This window comes from Coptis chinensis, chromosome 5, assembly GCF_015680905.1.
Source record: "Coptis chinensis isolate HL-2020 chromosome 5, ASM1568090v1, whole genome shotgun sequence".
Taxonomy (NCBI): Eukaryota; Viridiplantae; Streptophyta; class Magnoliopsida; order Ranunculales; family Ranunculaceae; genus Coptis; species Coptis chinensis.
The window spans coordinates 98,235,768-98,257,492 of NC_141460.1; the positions used below are offsets into that span (position 1 = coordinate 98,235,768).

At 35.7% G+C, this 21,725-nt stretch overlaps 2 protein-coding genes across 2 annotated transcripts; both read left to right on the plus strand.

The window, feature by feature from the left end:
* Positions 1 to 1,122: 1,122 nt before the first annotated feature.
* Positions 1,123 to 4,238, plus strand: LOC147500787 (uncharacterized). Its single transcript, XM_086563682.1, has 4 exons — positions 1,123 to 1,713; positions 2,177 to 2,360; positions 2,468 to 3,756; positions 3,867 to 4,238. The coding sequence occupies exons 1-4, from the start codon at positions 1,123 to 1,125 to the stop codon at positions 4,236 to 4,238; spliced, it is 2,436 nt and encodes an 811-aa protein (XP_086419808.1).
* Positions 4,239 to 5,095: 857 nt separating this feature from the next.
* LOC147500788 (replication protein A 70 kDa DNA-binding subunit D-like) lies at positions 5,096 to 12,043 on the plus strand. Its single transcript, XM_086563683.1, has 13 exons — positions 5,096 to 5,210; positions 6,010 to 6,037; positions 6,286 to 6,355; positions 9,168 to 9,441; positions 9,520 to 9,604; positions 9,691 to 9,812; positions 9,894 to 9,975; positions 10,071 to 10,203; positions 10,276 to 10,439; positions 10,527 to 10,647; positions 10,758 to 11,201; positions 11,312 to 11,401; positions 11,484 to 12,043. Exons 1-11 carry the CDS (start codon positions 5,096 to 5,098, stop codon positions 11,040 to 11,042), a joined length of 1,479 nt encoding a protein of 492 aa, XP_086419809.1. The 3' UTR covers positions 11,043 to 11,201; positions 11,312 to 11,401; positions 11,484 to 12,043.
* The last annotated feature ends 9,682 nt before the right edge of the window (positions 12,044 to 21,725 follow it).

The window sequence follows — 21,725 nt, forward strand, 5'->3', positions numbered from 1 at the left end:
TAATGGAGTTTTTTATTGGTTGGCTGCTGGATTATCATGTTACCAAATACAGTGATTATGTGCAATGGTTGTTATGGAATGTGCTTGGGCCAATCAGAATTATATTTGCATTATATTTCGTCAAGTAGAAATGAATTTAGGGTGTTGTCCTTTCAATGCTTGGCCTCAATAATAGACCATCTCCTTTCGTTGCTTTCATGCATTTACTTAAATAGTAACTTCTGTGATTAGTCTTTTTTTTTTTTTGTTGGAGCACATCCAAGTATGTGATTATTCGTTTTTGTTTATATTTTTATTTCTGTGTAGGACCACATCCAAATATCTGATACTCGAAGAAGACATCTTCGTAGTATTAGGGATAGAAATAGATATCAAATGCGGTTTCAAACACCACATTCGCCTTCTTCTGCAGAAGGTATTCGCACAACTTTATTTTATAATCAAATTCTCTCTTTTATTTATTTATTTTTTTTTTTTGTGGGTGGGGTGCTTTGTTTATTGCCAATCATTTGTGTACTTCATTGTTTTCCAGTTTCAGCATCTCATCCACAAACACACCTTCGGCGTTAATGCGTCTTTACCAACATTCGGAAGACGGGCTAGATACCGCGCACATTCCTAACAATCGCATGCAATTAAGTAATTTTATTTTGATTTTTTATTGTTTTCTCATTTAATCTATTGTGCAATTAGGTTCCTCCTTTAATTTATTCTTTCTCTTACTTTTTAAGTATTGCTTTTCTAAGGGCTTTTCTGAGGTAACTGATTGTTTACAATGTCTACAGATAACCACGATGTGAACACTCCTACGACATCAGCACCGATTCGATCCCAAATACCGTCAAGGATAAGCACCGGTTTTTAGATGTGCTAGGAATTTTGTTCATCCCGAAGACTTCCACCCTTACATTTTACCTCAACCTAGAATTTGCAGCAGAATCGTGGAGCCAAACAGTTAGTTCATGAAACCGCTGAAATATGCTTTGCTCAAAAGGAAGAATAAATCTACCTAGACCATCGGGCGCCACCGAATTAGTTCAAATTGTTTCGTGATGGGACTGACCTTGGGCAACATTTCAGAGAAAATATCCGGCGCATAACCATATATTTGCATTTACTTCGATGGGTGTTGATTTTGATCAAGATCTTGCAAATGGACGGGATGGCGTATACTCATTTCGTGCAAGAGCGTCTATTTATCATAGGATTGGAAGTCTCCTGCCTACAGTTGGTAGAAGGCCAAGGTATTTACAAATGTACATCTACGACACTGATCATGAGGTAGAAAATCGGCATGCTGAAAACCAATCTTTGCGAACGAACGTTATATCCACGTTAAAAAATATCCTCAACAACTGTAATAACCCTTTTGTCGGCGTCTTTAGACAACTCGGCCAGAGAGATGATTTGCAAAATTGTCGCCTTATTATAAAAGAGTTTAGAACTGATTGCCGGGATCATGCATTACCAACGGCATCGCAAGTCGCTGCAATATTGATTGGAGATAATAATCCAGAAGGGTTGGAACCAAGGGATATTATTGTTCAAACACAAACAGGTCAACTCCGGCAAATCCCCGATACCGCTGGATATTATGATCCATTACAATATCCTTTAATGTTACCTTTTGGTGAATATGGTTGGGACTTGGGTGTGCATCGTAGCAATACAAGAAGAATTAGTTGTCGCAGTTACTATGCGTATATTTTGCAGGTATGTATAAACTTAATAAAACCAAATACATTATGTGCTTCGCTTTGATATTTCTTTGTGTCTGTTACAATTTCTTTTCCTTTTTTAAATACTATGCGCTATGTGTTATTGTTGCTTTAGAACTAACTTTTAATACTTTCATTTGTAATGTCCTTCCTTTCAAGAAAGAGAGACGTTCAATCTACCTATGCTCATTGGTTCACCATAACTTTAAGATTTTGACGACTTTACTTTTTAAAGAATCAAATAACTTTAATTAATAAGTTGTTATGTTCTAAAATACACTGCCTGCTATTAAAAATGTTTAAAAAAAAAATGTGCTGAAAATGTGTTTTGCAAGGTTTGTTTAAGAGAAATGGCACTTTCTATCGTGTTCTTTTATATTCTATGTATTACAAATTCTAAATTCTAAATACAACCCATGTATTACAAATTCTAAATTCTCGTGTTCTTTTATATTCAGATTCGGCCTTCTGAAGTCTCATTGTTTCTTTTGGGATGTCGCCTTCTACAACAGTTTATAGTTGACATGTGCGTGAAAATTGAGACGATGAAAATGAGATTTTATCGGGATAATCAGCAAACTATTAGGTCCGAGTTGTACCAAGGCATTCAGGATGCACTAAACTCTGGGGAGACACATGCAGGTACCTTATATTTTCGTGTGTATAATAACATCATCTTCATATTGGTTTTCTTCAATTCACATTGTCTATTTATTTAAAACTTAAGCATCTTATCTTATAATCAATAGGTAACATTGGCAAAAGGATAATACTCCCACCTTCTCATATTGGTAGCCCTCGGGATATGCATCGACGCTATCAGGATGCAATGGCATTGGTAAGGAGGTATGGAAAACCTGATTTATTTATAACTGTAACATGTAACTCATCTTGGCATGCAATTACTCGAGAAACACAAATTGGCCAACGCACACAAGATAGACCTAATTTAGCTACTAGAACATTCCATTCTATTTTAGAAGAACTTAAGCATGATTTGTTTCGCAGACATATTTTGGGTAGAGTTATTGCACAAGTTCATGTTATAGAATTTCAGAAGAGAGGTCTACCTCATGCTCATTTCCTGCTCATCCTACATGAAAATGATAAAATACAGAATCCTGAGGATATAGATAATATAGTTTCTGCTGAAATTCCCGATCCCATTACTGAACCTGATTTGTATAGTGCAGTTAAAAATCATATGATGCATAATGCATGTGGATCTGTTAATAGGAGTGCAGTTTGTATGAAAAATAATAGATGTAGGAGTGGATTTCCTAAGTCATTTGCACCTTCGACTTCGCATGGTACTGATTCGTATGCTACATACATGAGACGTGATAATGGAAGACATGTTGGTATAGGAAAATACACGTTAGACAACCGTAATGTTGTTCCGTACAATCCTTATTTGCTATTAAAATATAACTGTCATATTAATGTTGAGATTTGTTCGAGCATCACTTCAGTTAAATATTTGTATAAATATGTTTATAAAGGACCTGATCGAGTGTCATTTGGAGTTAGTACTAGACCATATCCGAATGAGGATAAGATTTCACAGTTTGTTAATGCCAGATGGATCTGCCCACCTGAGGCTTTTTGGCGATTGTTTAAATTTCCTTTAAATGGCATGTTTCCTTCAGTAGTTGCCTTGCAGATACATTTGCCAAATAGGCAACAAGTTTCTTATTATAGTGGTGAACTTATTGAAGATATATTAGACGATGAGCACAGATTGAAAACGATGCTTACTGAGTTTTTCAAAACTAATCTTATTAATGAGGAGGCACGCCTATATCTTTACTTAGAGTTTCCTGAATACTTTTATTGGGATTCCACTCGTAGAGAATGGATTCGTAGAAGAAATAAACGTAGAACAATTGGAAGGATTGCCACAGTTTCTCCTATGGAAGGAGAACGATATTATTTACGTCTGTTGTTGTTACATGTGAGAGGTCCCACTTCTTTCAATGATTTGCTAACAGTTGATGGTGTGCCTGTTGGCACTTTTAAAGAATCAGCTGAAAACGTGGTTTGCTTGAGCATGATGACAGCATTAAAAGTTGTTTAAGAGAGGCTGCAAGTACACATATGCCTCTTTCTTTAAGAAGATTGTTTGCCACCATTCTTATTTATTGTCAGCCGAGTGGAGTAAGACATCTTTGGGATGAATTCTACCCATTTATGATTGAAGACTACGCTCCACAAAATGATAGAAATGGTAATACTGAATTATTCATTAATCGTCTTCTGAAGGACCTTGATCATATTTTGTCTGAAAAACAAAAAAGTACTTCTGATTTTGATTTGCCAAAAATGACTGGGGACATTGATGAAGACATTGAATTAACACGGCTTATTATTGAGGAGAGATCTATACAAATCCCTGATGAAGACCTTATGGCTATTGGGGACCTTAATATTGAACAAAAGCAGGCTTTTGATACGATTGTTTCATTTGTTCAACAGAAACAAGATTCTATTTTTTTCATTGATGGTCCAGGAGGAACATGAAAAACTTTCTTATATAGAGGACTTCTTGCATCTCTAAGGACTGATAACCATATTGTAATAGCAACTGCATCATCGGGCATTGCAGCAATAGCATTACCTGGGGGAAGAACTGCACATTCGAGATTTAAAATCCCGATAACTATTGATTCATTGTCAATGTGTCACATTTCAAAAAGATCAGCGCTTGCCAAGCTTTTGTGTTCTGCAGATATACTTATATGGGATGAAGCAACTATGGCTCATAGACATGCATTTGAAGCTTTAGATAGAACCTTAAAAGATATCACCGACTCTAATCTCCCTTTTGGCGGAAAGGTTATTGTTCTTGGCGGTGATTTTCGTCAGACGCTTCCTGTTGTCCCACGTTCTACTAGAGCTCAAGAGATTGACGCATGTGTTGTCAAGTCATCCTTCTGGCCAAAAGTTGAGGTAATTCCTTTAACACAAAATATGCGTGCAAGAACTGATCCAATGTTTGCTGATTTCCTTTTGCGTATTGGCAATGGTAATGAGCCCTATATTGATGACGATAATATGATTAGATTGCCTGATGATATTGTCATACCTTGAACCGTGAACAATCAATAAACGATTTAATAGATTTTGTTTATCCTTCATTAAGTATTAATGGATGTTGATTACATTATTGATGAGCAATTTTAACACCGAGAAATGATATTGTTGATAAACTTAATAATAAGGTGATAGGCCTTTTTCCCGTGAGAAGAAAAGACTTATTACTCATTTGATATTGTTCCACTGATCTTCAAAACTTATATCAACAAGAATTTTTAAATTCAATTGCACCAGGTGGCCTGCCGCCGCATCGTTTAACTCTTAAAAAAGGCTGTCCAATCATGTTTCTTAGGAATATTAATCCAAGTATAGGATTCTGTAATGACACAAGATTAATTTGTTTACGTTTTTATGATAATACTATATATGCTGAGATTTCATCTGGACAGTTTAGAGGTAAGAAAGAGTTTATACCTCGAATACCTCTCCAACCAAATGTTAATGAACAGATGCCATTTAGTTTTACTAGAAAACAATTTCCAATAAAACTTAGCTTTGCTTTGACTATTAATAAATCACAAGGACAAACTATTCGAAACGTAGGTATATATCTTCCTGATCATGTTTTCTCCCATGGGCAACTATATGTTGCGTTGTCAAGGTGTGTTTCACGGAATAACATCAGGATGTTGGTAAAAAATGGAACCTTAAATAGACGTGTTGGAACTTATACCAGAAATATAGTGTATCGTGACGTGTTGCTTTCAGAATATGATGATATGAGTGATTAATATTGCAAGAAAATAGTGTTTATTCCTCTGCTAGCTTCGATATTTGATTGTATACAATGATTCCTATGTGTCTTCTTAACATTTAGATTTAACCCATGACTACAGACTAATAATCTTTCCCTGTTTTATTATTTTATTTTCTACATTGTATCCTTGATTGTACTATATAAAATATAATGTGCTATCTTTACATAGTGCGCTCAGTGGCAGATTGTTTGTATTTATTCCTATACGTCTAATTTTAAAAACATTTAACCCATGACTATCACCATAACTAATATAAACAAGTTTTTAGCTCCGCCAATGCAAAATCCGTTCTTGCATTGCTGGTCCCAAGCCCAGATAAAGGAGGAGGGGAAACAACTTTACTATGATTTTCTATGTTCTTTGATGTACAAATACGGAATCGCACGACTAATAGTTTGGAATTTTGCTTTCATAACGTATCTTTCTGTTTTTCACAGACTGCATGTCATATTTGACAATGGAAAAGTAATTCTATGTACAACCCGATCTAGGCGATGCTATGTGGATCTTGGTGGCACATTATCTGTATGGATTCAAGAACTACATTAAATAAGAATTAAGGTTTAAGAATTTGTTCTCCTCGAAACAGATAACAGCGCGTAGCACTACATTTCAAAAAAATACAATCAAAGTTTGCCGCTTACGTTTCTGCATCCATATATTTATAGATAGACTTATATCTTACTTATATTTGTATTTTTATGGATGTGCAGAAATATGTTCGTTCACTCTACCACCTACATCTTCTTTTTGCCTACTTGGCTTCTCGACCATGTTCTTAAGGTATGTAATTAAGCTACTTGGCAACTCCTTAATTGATCTTCTAACTTCTCTTTTATTAGTGTAAATGTAAAACTGTTTCAATGGTATTTTCTCTTTTTAAATGTCCAATAGAGATAAATCTCCACCACTGTCTTTTATAGCCTTCAGCAATATGTTCATGCTTTCTTTGTTTGGGTCAGTTTATACTATTCTGCTAACTTTAATGTATTCAGCCAATATGAAGCATAAAAACTTTTAACTCTATCGGACTTCGGTGCTTCTAAATTTAGGATTACCATTTGCTTGAACGTGTATGGCATTGCATTTCTTTACACATCCAAAACATTGGCCGCAGTGACTGCAAATACTATTCTGTCTTCACCTTTTTAATGGTCGCTTTACTCGTAAATTCACTTCAATCATTCTTTGGTCATTGAAAGTGATAATTGGAAAATCTTGTACAATATTTTAGGTTGTTTGCTAAATAATTGCTCCAAACTTTTGAGAGACATAACATAGGCCACATTAATATATTTTGAGTACATGAACTATTCACATCAAGAAATTAAACCTTTCATGACATATACGTCCCTAAAATATGTCAATCAATGGTGGTTCCACTTGGTTCGATCCGCAGAACCTTCCATTTTAGCTCCGGGGTCTCTACTCATTGTAGATGTCCACTAATTTTCGCAGATGTTTATCATGGTCCTTATCGCATACAGCTTAAGATTCGATCCGAGTTTGCCAAATTCTTTTGAGGTTTTAGTTGCACGCAATAGGAGCTTTCGGGACGGACATCGGAAAGGGTGTTCTGAGAGATGTTACCGGGGCATATAGGAGGCCACCCTACTTTCCTCAATCCATTCCAAATGGTTCATTGAGAGAAATCCGATCGGCCTCTTGACAAGTGCCGATCTGAGAACATGCCGCATCAAGAATGAAAAATCTTGAGAATTGAAACGTCCTACTATGTATGTTTGCTTGACTTACTATCGAAGTTTTAAACATATGTATTATAATGGAGTTTCCCTTTGGTAATTGAACTCTTGCTTAGAAATGTGAGTGCCTCCTATTCTCTTTTAACAAACAGTCCACCACAGATAATTGGGAAGGTCTAGGCCATGTGGCTCATGTTGCAAGAGGTCATATATGGGATATTTGCCGCAGCAGATGAGAGTTCCGGGTCTTGGTTGAAGGTTAAACCAAAATACTTTTAACACGTCAACTGCTATTTATCCTGCAAAGATCAAGATACGGATTGAGGAAATTAACCTGCAGCGTTTTAAAAGCTGCTATGGATGTCACTTAAATTGATCTCCACGTCCCCGGCGTTTTTATCCATATTGGTCATATAGTGGTGGCACTTGGTTTGGCGCAAAAATCTCATTTTAGCTCCAAATTTGAACTTCTCATTGGAGCCGCCGACTCGATCCCCATGAACTAATGTTGTAACAAGGCTTAATTGACAGCCTTTGCGAGGAGGCTTTTTTTTATTTATCAACTTCTTTGGGTTTTATTGATCACTACTCTGCTGGGTCGGGGGGTGTTCAATGATCACTGCTGCTTGCTTTGATAGCAATGTTTGCTTAATCTATTTTGCTGCTCTAATTACCATTTAACAGATTAGCAATTAGGAATTGAACTCTAGACAAGACTATATTGTTGTCGTCATTGTTGATGTATGATACTGGGACTTCGTTCTGACATACATAACACACTTGACTTTGTTCCTTCACATTAATTCATATAGAGATTACTATAATCAAATCATTTACACATAGTGGTATTTCAGCACACACGCTCTTTTGAACGTCTTGACGTTAATTTTTTCAATGTTTCGTTATGCAAAAACTATCATCGCTAATATTGCTTTTAAAGTTCAACAGAGGTCTGCCTAACAAAAAAAAAATTCATAATTTTTCTTGATTTTAAAATATCATAATTTGAATTTACCCGTTTTGAAATAATATTCAAGTATTTTATCAGGAATTACTACACGGCTTAGTGTCTTACAGATCTTTTCCCACATGATTTTTTCCACCCGCAATAAAATGGTTAATACTTTTGTCCTTTTTTTCTTGCAAAAACTAGCCTAAACAAGATATAGGACCTCTCGATCATCTTAACCTCCATAGTTTTACAGTTATAACCAGTTACCCAACCACTTCCCTTAAAGCCAAGAATCTAGGCTTTAGTTTAGTCTATTTTAAAATAGATACGCTCTACACACCGTTTAGATTACAAATTCAGTTACTCAATACATTGACAATCCTAACTACCCTGTAACAGGTATAATGCTTATTATAAATACTAATAAAACTGCATTTTCAAATCCCTCTCTTCTTCTACTGCTGTTCCATTCTCTTATGCGTCATCACCAAGAACAACGAGTACCCAAATCACTCCAAAAGGTCGGCTTCTAAATCTCCTCACTTTTAAGTTCTGATTTTAAATTTTTTTTTTCTAGATTGTTTTTACTTTTAGAGAAAAAAAACCACAAAAAAAGATTTAAGCTATTTCAAGATTACTTTGCATGTTGTTGTTTTTTTAACCTTTCAACTAATCCATTCCACTTTAGGTACACGTAAAAAATGGGTACGAAGAATATGTTCAATTGTCCAATTAACTCGACATAACTCAACGGTGTAAAATTAAAGTTAAGTGTCTCAAGAAGATGGACCTTCGACAAGTAAAGACTCCCAAGAGAAGAAGAAAAAAGATTTGATGTTGTCCTAATTGATAAAATGTAAATTGGTAAAAGTCATTTATGTTCAGTTACATTAAATTCTCCCCATTATGAAATTGCCTAAATACATTTATTTATTTTCAGGGAAATCAAATTCAAGCAATTGTTCCTAAGAACCATTCCAACACATTTTTAAATGTTCTTGAGGAAGGACATGTATATCACATTGAAAACTTCAGTGTGCAAAGTAGAACAGATTCATACCGCCCCGTTCAACACGAATATCTTATACTTATCAGATGGGATACTATTGTTAGGGGATCTTCCGAAGCACACCCTGAGATTCCAAAATATAATTTTGACTTCGTTGAGTTTAACAAGATTAGCCTGCTTCCAAAAGAAAATCAGAATTTGAAAGGTAAGTTGCCTTATATAATACAAGTCTTTAATTCTATAAAAAACTGGAAATGACTATTTCATCAATTTTTTTTTCCAGATGTCTATGGTACGCTTGAAGGTGTTTCAGAATTAATGTTTAGAAAAGGACTCATGTTGAAAGAGATTTTCTTGAAGAATAGCATGTCTATCTTTTCCATATGCTCATTTAGAATATCAAAAATGCATAATCAAATCTACACATTAACACAATAATATATTATCTATGCAGTGGAACTGAACTTAAAATCAATCTCTGGGAAAATGCAATACAATTGATGGATAATGCTATTACGTTTGCAACGAGCGTACCGGTGTTGGTTGTCACTTCACTAACTGTTCGAAGCTATTATGGTGATTATATAGGATTTTTAATCTATATAGCACTTTGTTTTTTTGCATTACCTATTCAATCTTAAATTCCTTCTTTGTCAGATAAATACTTCCTTAATTCAACAAGTGCAACCAAGATCTATGTCAACTTGGAAATTCCAGAAGTGTTAGAATTACAAAACAGGTGCTCAAAAAAAAAAAGCCTTATTAAAAATATAATATACGCTTTCATTAACTAGACATTGATTAAGTATGACAAAAGATTTTATTTTTTTACAGCTCCACTTTCAAAGAAAGAAATATTTCAATGCTACAAGCATCATCATCAGTTGAACATAATATGAAGGACAGATCTTTGAGAAACAGGAAAACGCTTTCGCAAATTCTTCAGATGTTAAACGGAGATTCTGTTGTAAGTTACTCTACATTTGCCTATCAACCATATTTAATTTTCCTTAGCTCAATATACTTACATTTCATACAGGGGCAAGTCTTCACATGCACAGCAATTATTAATGATATTGTTCATGATTATGCACCATTCTATAAGTCCTGCACCAAAATCGGCTGTCGTAAGAAAGTTATAGACAAAGGTGATCACTATTGGTGCAATAATTGCAACAACGCTATTCCATCTCCTGATGCTAGGTATGTGTTCATATTCATTTTTTTAAATATAATGATTTACCACTTCTCCCAACTTTATGATTTTTATCTATTACAACTATATGTTAGATATCAATTGAAAGCTCGCATTCGAGATGACACAGAAAGTACCCTAATAACTATATTTGGCGATGAAGCAGAAGCACTGCTAAAACATCCAGCTTCTGAGTTGGAGAAGCTTATGGAATCGGTAAAACCATTACAACGCTATCTAAATATTCACATTCACTCTTTGTGCCATGCAATATATCTTTACAAAATACATAATTGTCACTGAATATTTATCAATTATTGGCTTAGGCAAACGGTATCCAAACTGTTAAGGCCATAATAGATGAAATTATTGGTACTTTGATAGTGTTTGAGATAAAAATCAGCCAATACAACATCCAGAGTCAAGGCAAGTATGGCTTTACAGCTAATAAGGTTTTTCAGGTGGATTACAAACTTGATTCACTCCAAATACAAGAAGATATTGAACAGGTAAATAGATATACAAACTTATCCTTTATGAATGTGTTTTCTTTATTAAATACATACTTCACTTTTTCCCCCTTCGGAACCCGTTCGGTTTTATTACACTAGCTAGCAATAACATGCTTATTTATCATTGGCTTATATTTATTATTTTACCTCTTATTATACAATCAGGTGACAGGGCCATCACAGATTCTAAATGATACCTTCCAAGCCCAACTACCTGACAACATGCATCAAAATAGCTCAACTCTTGTGAAAGAAAAGGTATTCATTTACTTTTACCCTACTGCCAATGACTAACAATCTATACAAAAAAAAAATGCATATTCCTTGATTCAACGCTTTATTCTTATTATGTTCTTTTTTTCTAGCAGCAACTTCCTTTGGAAAGGTCCACTGACATTCCTAACTCCTCAAATAAGAAAAACAGAACTGATAAAACTTACAAAAGAAAAGCTTATGTGGTATGTGTTTCACTTTTATATGTTTCCATTTTTAAATAATAGTTAGATATTCACTTATCCTCTATCAACTTTTTTGTCAAAGGTAATTTCGACTGAAGATTCGAATGAATCATCCCAGACTTCAGTCATTAGACCTCCATCTAAAAGGGTGCGTAAGATAAAAGAAAACAAGGTATTTAAACATTACTTATATTCAAAACAAATTTACCTTTACCACGATTCTACATGACTCTTCTTACTAATTTGAATCACATTTACTTTTGCTTTGTCTATAGGCCAAAAGTTGAAATGTGTCAAAGTAGATCATGCGATGGAGATATTTTATATTAATTTGTTGTTATTATTAGTTGTGTTCTTATAAAGAAAACTTATTGTGCTATCGTCTGTAACTTTATTGCATTTAGACATGAAGTCCATCTCTATCATACGTATTATAATAAACTATAATAATCTGCATAACTTTATTGCATTTATTGTGCTGTTTCTTTCAGTCCCTCTATATTATATCCATCTTACGGTACTTTCGTATATATAATCACTTTGGTATTACAGAAGCACAAGGGATACCTACTGTCAAGGTTTATAGGTTTAAGTGATAAAGATCTAAGGTACTTGAGGGACATGTGTTCCAATTTTTTTCACATCAAGGTCATGATCTCATATTGTTGACTTTAATTCGTTTCGTTTCTTTTGCTAATATGATTTGTTTAGCTTATTTGCCCAAATTTTAGTTGCCATATTACGTCCATTCTTCTCCATTTTACAGGCTGCCATGGGGAAAACGTAAGCTGCTGGAAATGAGGATTTTCCTGTTAAGATTAAATTGGTGGCTCCCCCACTGTATGCCCTTACAACACAGACTCTCGACAAGGTATGCACTACTATTGGCCTAGAATTTTTTCTGTTAATGCCATACACTGTTTACCGGTTTCCTTGATGAGGTGTTTTATACTTTCATGTACGGTTGGATATGTAAACAGTGTATATTTTGATCAAATGAGAATCATGCTATTGCCTGAACATGTATAAACCTAGAACGAACTTGACTGGCCAGTTGTATTTCTCGAATATCCGCTTTAAGTGAGAACTCCTAGCCAAGCGGGAGCTATCACCAGGGCCAATGATCCAACCCCATACGGAAAAGCCCTTATGATGATGGGCGTGATCCATTGCCGATGTAGTCTAGAAGCAGTATCAGTTGAAGCTATGGAGCACCCCTTCCAATTTCAGGTCGACATTTAGTTCCATATCCTATTACAGATCCAGATGTAGAGACAGATTCTAAGCCATTTGATCGAGATCGAGAACCTATAGCAGATCTATTTAGAGATCGGAACCCTGTTCTGGCTACACCTATTTTAGTAGCAATCTAGCCCTAAGTCTCCATTAGGTTTGGTTTTAGCCGCTAACTAATAGCATAAAAACATTCAACTCTGAACCTGCCTTGATTTCTCACTCCTCCCTCGGGCCTTTTGATTTACCGTGAAACCGAGGGAAGAATTAGTAGCGGGCATTCATTTCTATAGTCAACAATATTATGCTCCCCCGATTGTGAAAAACTGCTTTTTCTCGCTACTGCAAATGTCTTGCCGATTCGATTTATCCGGTGGAATGAGAGATCACATGGACGTCCACAAGAGTGACACCTCAAGCTCTGATGGCAGTGAGCCCATGTATGAAGGAGAAGATCGGATACTACATTCAGGAATAAGGATTATTATCTTATCCATGTATGGAGGAGAGGTAATTTTGGCTGAACAAGCTGGAAAAGCCACAGACGAGTCTCATGCCAATAATGATGTCACTCACCATAATGGTAAGGTTCTATTTGATAACATTGAAGATAGTGTAAACTGTACATAATTTTATTGATTAAGTTGAAAATTGTAGATGTATAAACTACTATGATTGTACAACCTGGACCTGTAGTAGACTTCCTAATTGCCAACCAAAATGTCGTGGATCCGTATCATATTGATCGGGCAAAGGTAACCTTGGCTTTTTCATTATCCGGGTGAGTGGTTAACAAGATCTTGCCACTTTAATGCCTTTGGTTTTGTCTTTGTTAACAAAGGCTAAGAGAACACTAAAAATCTGAGGATAAAGGCAAGTCCCTCTAATATGGAGAACAAAATCAACTGGATTAAGTGAGCTTCCTTGCAATCAGACAGCGTAAGCTCTTAATGAGCTTTATTTTATGAACTTCTTGATCAAACAATGTGAAAAGCTCGATCCACAATTCTGATATCAACATCAAGGTCACTTCGAAGTCGCGTGCCCACAACAGATCCTGCCTTGCCAATCCACCAAAATGGGATTCCCTTCTCCTCAATGCACAACTTACATACACACAAATTTCAGCCAAACTGTATCTAGGAGCCATCACTTCTTCGTGAAGGAGGAAAGGGAAAGTGAGCTCAAGAAACCTTTTAAGAGTTTTCTCTCTCTCAATGGTTCACCGCAATCATTAGAAATTTCATTGAAGAAAGGTCATAGCTAGGTGTCTTCTCTATAAGACTCCAATCTCCCTCGCCAACGAAGTTCAAATGTGAAGTTGGGCCCTGTGTTGTGCGTAGCTCGGTATTTGCTCATTGTCTGAAGCCATAAAAGAGGATTCTTAATGAATGTGAGCGGAGAGAACAGAATCGCAGTATTCAGTGCAAGAAACTTTGATATACCTACTAAACATGCCCAGTCTCTTAATGAATGTGAGCGGAGAAATACAGCAGCCCTGTTTATTCTCCAGAGACAGTTTTATTTTCTCTGTTGTTCAGTTTTAATCTCCGAGAAAAGTCTTTGATGGAAAAAGTTATTCTCCTTTACAGTCTTCTCTTCCACCTAGAAGGTCTTCCAGGTACTTTTTATTGTTCCAAGTTTCAGTCTTTTTGCTTCTTTTTGTTGTTTTATCAAGTGGGGTTTGTTCATTTTGTTTTAATTTGTTGGGTTCTCTTTATTTGTCTTTCTTTGGGCGTTGATTTGAATATTTAATGAGTTTTTGCAATGGAGTATGTTCATTTTGTTTAAATATTGAAGTAAGTGGTCTGTTGATGGAGTTGGGCGTTGGGGTTTTGTGGGTTTTAGGTTGCAGATGGGGTTCTTTGTTTCGTTTGAATAATTAATAACTCTGTCAAATTATTGCGTTTTTTTTTTTGTTTTGAATTTATGATGAGTGTTTTTAGATTTGTTCAAAATATTGAAAAAAAAAAAAAAAAGAAACACAATGGGCTACCATGGAGTTAGGCGTTGGTTTTTTCGGACTTACATGTTACAAAATGCAACTCCCCAAGTAGCTACACGTCGCGTGAAAAGAGAACCAAGAAGGAGGATGATTTATTAGGACCTTTAGTTGGAGAAGGTTTGCGGCCTGAGATTTATAATCAAGAACATGAGAAGCTACTTGGTACTTGTGGGTCGACTTGGAATCTGTTTGTTGATAGTTATACAAAGGATGGAGTACGATTTATGAGGTCAAACACCTGTTATCGCCAACTTTCAATGCACTTTATGTTTAGCTGATGTTGTTGTTTGAGATTGGAGCATGTAAACGGTAATAGGATTGAATCCTGAAATGGCTTGGACTATGTCGTTATTATTATTGTCCTAAACTTACTATTGTTTTATTATTTATGGTTATTAGATATTTTGTTCTTGGAATTTATTCTCAGAATGCAGCAGTGATGCTACTAATGTCTACTACATTTGCTCTCGCCATGTAATAGTAATGTGATAGAATTTACATAAATAGTTGTTCGATAACAAAAAAAACACTACTAGATTTGCTCTGCCATGTAATAGTGTTTGTTATGATAATGGTAAACAAACACTTTCTTTGAAGGCCCCTCATGATTCAGGTGCAGCTACTGCCTACCATGTAGTATAACCATTGTTGCTTAATACGACGATGCATTTCAGCTGTGCTTTAGATTCTCCCTTTGGCCAAATCCTTTAACTAAGATAATATTGGGGAAATGAGTCCCTTCGCTTATGCTACAGCTCGCTTCTATCTAGATTCTTTGATCTGCACACATCTGCAAATTTTGTTCAAAAATCATTGTTTGAGTTAATATCATGTTTTTTATTGTTTCATTTTATTATCATGCAGTCTATCTCTGCTCTTACTTCTGTGCACCTCCATACAAATGGATTGAAAAAATTCAATCCTCCATCATTTTAATCATTCAATCTTACCACATAGCCATCTTATCGATAGCTATTATTTATATATTCAATTCAGTCCACATATTATATCCGACTTAAATGTAAACGTTTCTAAATTTTTTTTAAAAAAAATGGTTTTTTTTTGCTAGCAACATTTTCTTCCTCTATCCAACCTACTTACTTATTTAATCAAACCAAAATATTCAACGACAAAAAAACATTTGCTAATGGATTCGCTATATCATTTTGAAGACAATAATAAGAAAAAGATTATTCTTCTTGCATTTTTCTTTAGATATTTTATTCTTCAGTTAAGAATACACATTATGTTGCACAACATGATGTAGTATTTTATATCTTACAGGTAGTACACTCATATGAATCCAACAATGCTCTTCCATCACATATAAATCCTGGCCAAGAAAATTACACAACTAGCAGCACAAAGGTGAATTTCCTCAACATAATATCTATTTTTTAGGTAAATAAGTTTGTGGCATATACAATACTAATTACATACTAACTAAATTACAGACAGTTAAATACATCTTCAAATATATTTATTCGCAGCATGGCAGAAAGCGAAAAATCGAAACAACAAAAAAAAAACTAACGATTCAAATGTTTTTTCCCCCTTAATTAAAGTTTCATTCGGACAAATTTAATATGTAATATTTTACATTATACATAATTCTTTTCTTTTCATTTTTTCCTTTTTTTTTCATTGCTAGCACGCGTTACGACGCGTCCCGCTTTACTAGTATATATAACACGGATCAACATTCTCAAATTAAAGTCTTCATAAATATTATGGCATAAGTTTTGACCGGTTGCAAATCTTTAATTCTGATTTCTGAGGCAGGTCTCCTAAACTCAAGCAGCTTACTTTACCGAACTGGTCCCTTGTTACAATTGATGGTCTAAGAAAGGTTTTTGGTAATTGGATCGAGTTGGAATATTTGGCAGCATGTATAAAACCTCGTCGTTGTGCAGTGTATACATGTACTGAACGAGAATGCGCATGCACAAAAGAACCTGAAATTGACTTGGCAAGTTTCATACAAGAGTTGGGTGTGAATTCCAAGAAACTCACAAAGCTCAAATTATTTGGTCGAATCCGTGCCCCAGAAGCCTATTCTATAGCAGCTCACATTCCACAACTTCAAACTTTGGATCTCAGTTTTTCCTACCTATGCAATGAAGGTCTCTCCATAATCATTTATTCATGCAAGAGACTCAAACATTTCAACATTTCGCATTGCTACCCGATTCATGACGGCAGTATTGGCAACCATATAATTTATAAAGTACTACTCACAACATTCAAATGTAATCTCTTTCTACACGCGACTTTAGTTCTCGAGACATTCCAACGTTGCCCCACTGCAGATTGCAAAGTATGCCTAGAATGTTTGTTTGGTGGCATTTCGTTATTCGAAAGAGTGAGATTATTTTGGCTTTATGAAGGACATGGACATCAGTGGACAACTGAGAATGAAGTTCCATATCCAAATTTTATTCCTTTCTACGTATATACACTTCTCACAGGAGATCAAGAAAGGTTTGAAAGTGAACAGATCACTTGGGAGAAGAAGAATTGGGAGCGGGCGTTATTCATGAAGGGGTGGCATCCCCGATCCGAAGGCCGCCCCTATATAGATCAACGATGTCAAGACAGAAAAGGGGTCCGGAAGGTATTCAAGTACTTGAAGCAAAAGTTAACGCGGTGCATTGCTCCCATCCAGCAGAAATGAACTGGTATTCTTACAATAATAATAAGCGCAAAACTTGTTTAGTGTACTACTGCTGTACACTGCTGTAGGGGCTGAATTTTCATATCCAATTGTGATTGGTGGCAGCATATGCTGCTTGGGTTAGATTAATGTTTATTTTCTAAGTCATTATCGAACACAAATTCTACAAAAAAAACAGGTGAAAACGTTATGCACCTCAGAGTCTCGGATGACAGTTGCTCATCCCATGCGTTTCTTACAATACGTGAATACACAACAATATAATAAATTAATAAGTTATAATTAGTAGTTGGGCCTGCCTAACAAACCATATTTAGGCATTCCACACAACTCAAAAAAATTATTAATTAAGCCTTAACTGCAACAACTAAATGAAATTAAAGACACCAAAAAGCAATTTTGAAGACCATAAGACTGATAGGCTGGGCATTGATTTGAACTACTATACACCGAAGTAGTGTTATTAATCATTGCAGCTGGGATAGGCCCGACACGGATAAAATGACACTGAATACTGATGAAGCTGCAGCTAATTATTCAAATGGTCATGGTGGAACCGTCAGGGACGACTTCGTATACGTAGTGTCAGCAGTGCCTTTGCAGGGAGCTCAACTAGAAGATCAGTCCTCTTTCAAGTGCTGAGAGCAATAGAGGCAGGACTCGTGACAGGAGTTCAACTACGCATCAGGCCGGAAACTGAAGGTGGCTTCTGACTCATTGAGGGCAGTTCAGATTCTTAGTGGCAAAGAGCAAGATTGCTCACTGGTAATGCTGGAGTATGGCTGCTACTATTAAGGATTTCGCGACCAGATATGAGAGATGTGTGATCATTTACACCATACAGGACAGAAACAAGGCTGCCGACTATTTCTAAACTAAGTAAAAATGTGGATGATATGACTATGTAATACACTTTGTGCGTGCCTCCTCTAATTGATGATGAACTAGAAAATATTGAAAGGTGGATGCAAGTGGAATGATGTATGCTAGAGTTTCTAGATGAATACATGTTAGTTGGAGTCTGCCTAACCCCTAAATGTTTTCAAAAAAAAAAAAAGATTGGGATGAATTACCAGAAAATCACAAATTAAGCTCAGGTTATTTGGTTGCATCTTCTAGGCAATGGCATCTCACATTCCAAATGTAAACTTAAAACAGAATAAACTAGTAGTTAACAAAGGAAGACACTCTTTGACCATATGCCACATTAAATAAGCCAATCACTATGCCCTAGCAAATACCAAATTACCATCACTTCATCATTTTGCTACAAGTATAGAAAATACAAGCAGAAATCAACTCCTTTTCTCTCCTCATGTGAGGGATAAGGCCAACACTCAAACATCTCAATATTTCACATTGCTACCTGATTAACGACGATAGTGCTGGAGACCTTAGCAGAATAATTTATAAAAGTCTAAGCACAAGTTTCAATTGGAATCTTCTTCAACACGCAACTTCAGCTTTTGAGACATTCCATTGTTGTACATCACTATTGTCGTGCAATGTATGCATTGAACGTGCGTTTGGTGAGCTTTCGTTATTTGAAAGAGTGAGATTAGTTTGGCTTCATGAAGGACACGGACACCGATCTACAGCAAAGAAATTTCCAACATATCCACTTTTTATTCCTTTCTATGTATATACAATTATTGCAGGAGATTTACAAAGGTTTGAACGTGAACGGATCACTTGGGAGAGGAATAGTTGGGACTGGGAGTTATTTATGAAAGGATGGTGGCTGCTTCAGCCCCAACCAGAGGCCAGACACTACAGACATCAGGCCAAACAAGGGATGCGGTTGGTCTTTAAGTGCTTGACTCAGAAGTTAACAAGATGCATTGCTCCCGTCCAGCAGTAATGAACTGGTATTTCTTACAATAGGGAATGTAATCAAGTGATTAACCTTGTTTAGTTTATAGTTAACTTTGTACTGCTATGACTCTGTTTTTTGGCATGCAAGTGGGGATTTTATTGATAGGCAGAAAAGAATGTTACACGGTACATAACTACATATGGAGTGTTTATAACGTAGTTAAACAACGCGGTAATAGGTCTTAAAATGAGTTAACAAAATCTGTTATGTCGTGGCTCCATAGTGTAACTCGTTGATCCATAGTTGCACCTTTCCTTGCAGCAAAATCCGCTCCAAAATTAGATTCAACTATGGGTTAATTTCCACGTACTCCAGCATTCCCACGGTCGCTCTTCTCCATCATGTAATCCGTTAAAGGCCATGACTGCCGCTTGAGAGTCTGACTCGAGCACATTCTTTAGCTCCAAAGCCTTGTCAAAACTGAGCACACTGGCTTGGCAAGTTGCATTCACATGTGAATTTGTAGGAGTAGCTAAACTCTGAAGTCTAATAGAGAGTTTCACGAAATGGCAGCTAGACTGATCATGATTACCTACTAGGATCTTTGATTCTATAATAAGGAGTTAGTGGGGGTTGATTCCACCTTAACTTCGACTTAATCCTACTAATCTACGAATCGTTATTAATCAATCGAATCGCCAGCAGAACAATGGTTAGATCCTAATCCCCATTACACATGGCATTTCTACCAATTGTAACTAGCATGTGAATGATTAAACCCATTCTCATGGTGAACTAATCATTTCTAGAGGGAATAGAAATTACGATCTAATTCTAGGATAATCGAATCAAGCTTTCATCAAGGCTTCAACCCCTCTAATGGAGGTTTAGCCGAAATCATCACGCCTATCATTCCCAATGGAATTCAAACAAGACATGATATAAAGATTTGAACTTTACTTATTTAAACTCAAATGGAAACTACTCATGCAATAATTTAATTAAACTAATAATGACAAGTAATTGAATCTAAGAATTGAAACTAAACAATTAATGGAAATGAAACTAGATTATCAAGAACACTATTTTATTAATCTAATGAATAATAAAATAACGATTCAAATACTAAATTAATAATCTAACTAATCTAGGTCTAGCTATCTACGTAATAAGGAAATTTAGATCTAAACAATTGTAAATGACAAGAATCGAAATTGACAACCTAGCTATTTTATTTATCAAACTAATGAAGAACAATGATTCTAAAGATTAATCTAAAACAATAATTGAAATTAAACTAAACTTAATTTTATCATATGAAACTAGATCTAGAATTATCTATAGTTTTAGGTCTAACTAGCTACCATTAACAAAGAGTCAAGCTCTTGTTTTATACTTTTAGATCCAAAATTGTGCATGGGCTTGGAGCCATGTTTTGGGCGGAGAATCCCAAAACCCAATTCTTCACCAAAAAGCCTATTCAGTCGCAGTTGGCTTCAACAGACTTTTCATCCACATTTGCTCCTCTGATTGGGTCAAGTCTTAGACCATTGGAAAGCTCTTTCGATCCGGTGTTTTGACATATAGTAGGCCCAATTCGAGGTCTAAGTCCAAAGATACCCGGAAATTCTGACTTTGTGTGATGTTTACGCGTCGACTTTTAAACTTTTGACCCGAGGCTTTAGAAAGGCTTTGTCTTTTTGAATCTTGGCCTTTAATCACAGAACTCCTTAGTAACCGACCTTTACTCCTTTATCTCGCTAAAGTGGCACATTTATTGTACATAATGGACTTTGAAGCCCGAAATGCATAAAAACACGTGTCGGTGTTAACTCTTAATTATTACTCACATAATTGGTCTAAAAGTATGATTGTTCATGGGTTAAAACTACAGTTTTGGGCTCTTATCACAGGTATAGTTGGGTTTTCCACCATACAAATCCATTATAAATCTTCACTTTGGGACACAACGCGTGAGAGGATTGTACTAGAAGATTGAAGAATTTGTGAAGAGTAATTCTCTCTAACTTCGGATGTGAGGATTTGACCGAAAAGAGATTAATCAAGAGTAAAGTCAAACAAGTACTTCCACACTCTCCTCACCTTACGCCCGGTTAAATCTTTTTGGAATGTTATCTCGAACGAAAGCATAAGAACATGTACTAGTATTCCCGCTTCTTTGTTGTTGTTGTTGTTATTCTCTAGACAAGGAAGAGCACTGCTTTCAACATTTCCAATGTTTGTGCAATTATATATAGAAAATGTTCATATTGGCTTGTTCATTAAAGTAGTCTAAAGAGACGGTATGGATTCTAATGAGACGCCCTTCTTGGTAGAGGGCATTCTTCTTTTTCTATATCTACGCCAACCACTTTTATAATTTTCCTTCATAATATATCGTTGCACATGATAGATGGGGTTTGAGATATTAATGAATGACGATATGGATACTCAAACATTTGATCAAGTAATAATCCCGGATATCCATCATCACCGACAAGAATATTAATTCGAAGTGGATATCGAATATTAGTCGCCTTCACAATAACCGATGTCACCGCAAGAACTCCATTCAGATTGATAATGGAACGTAAGG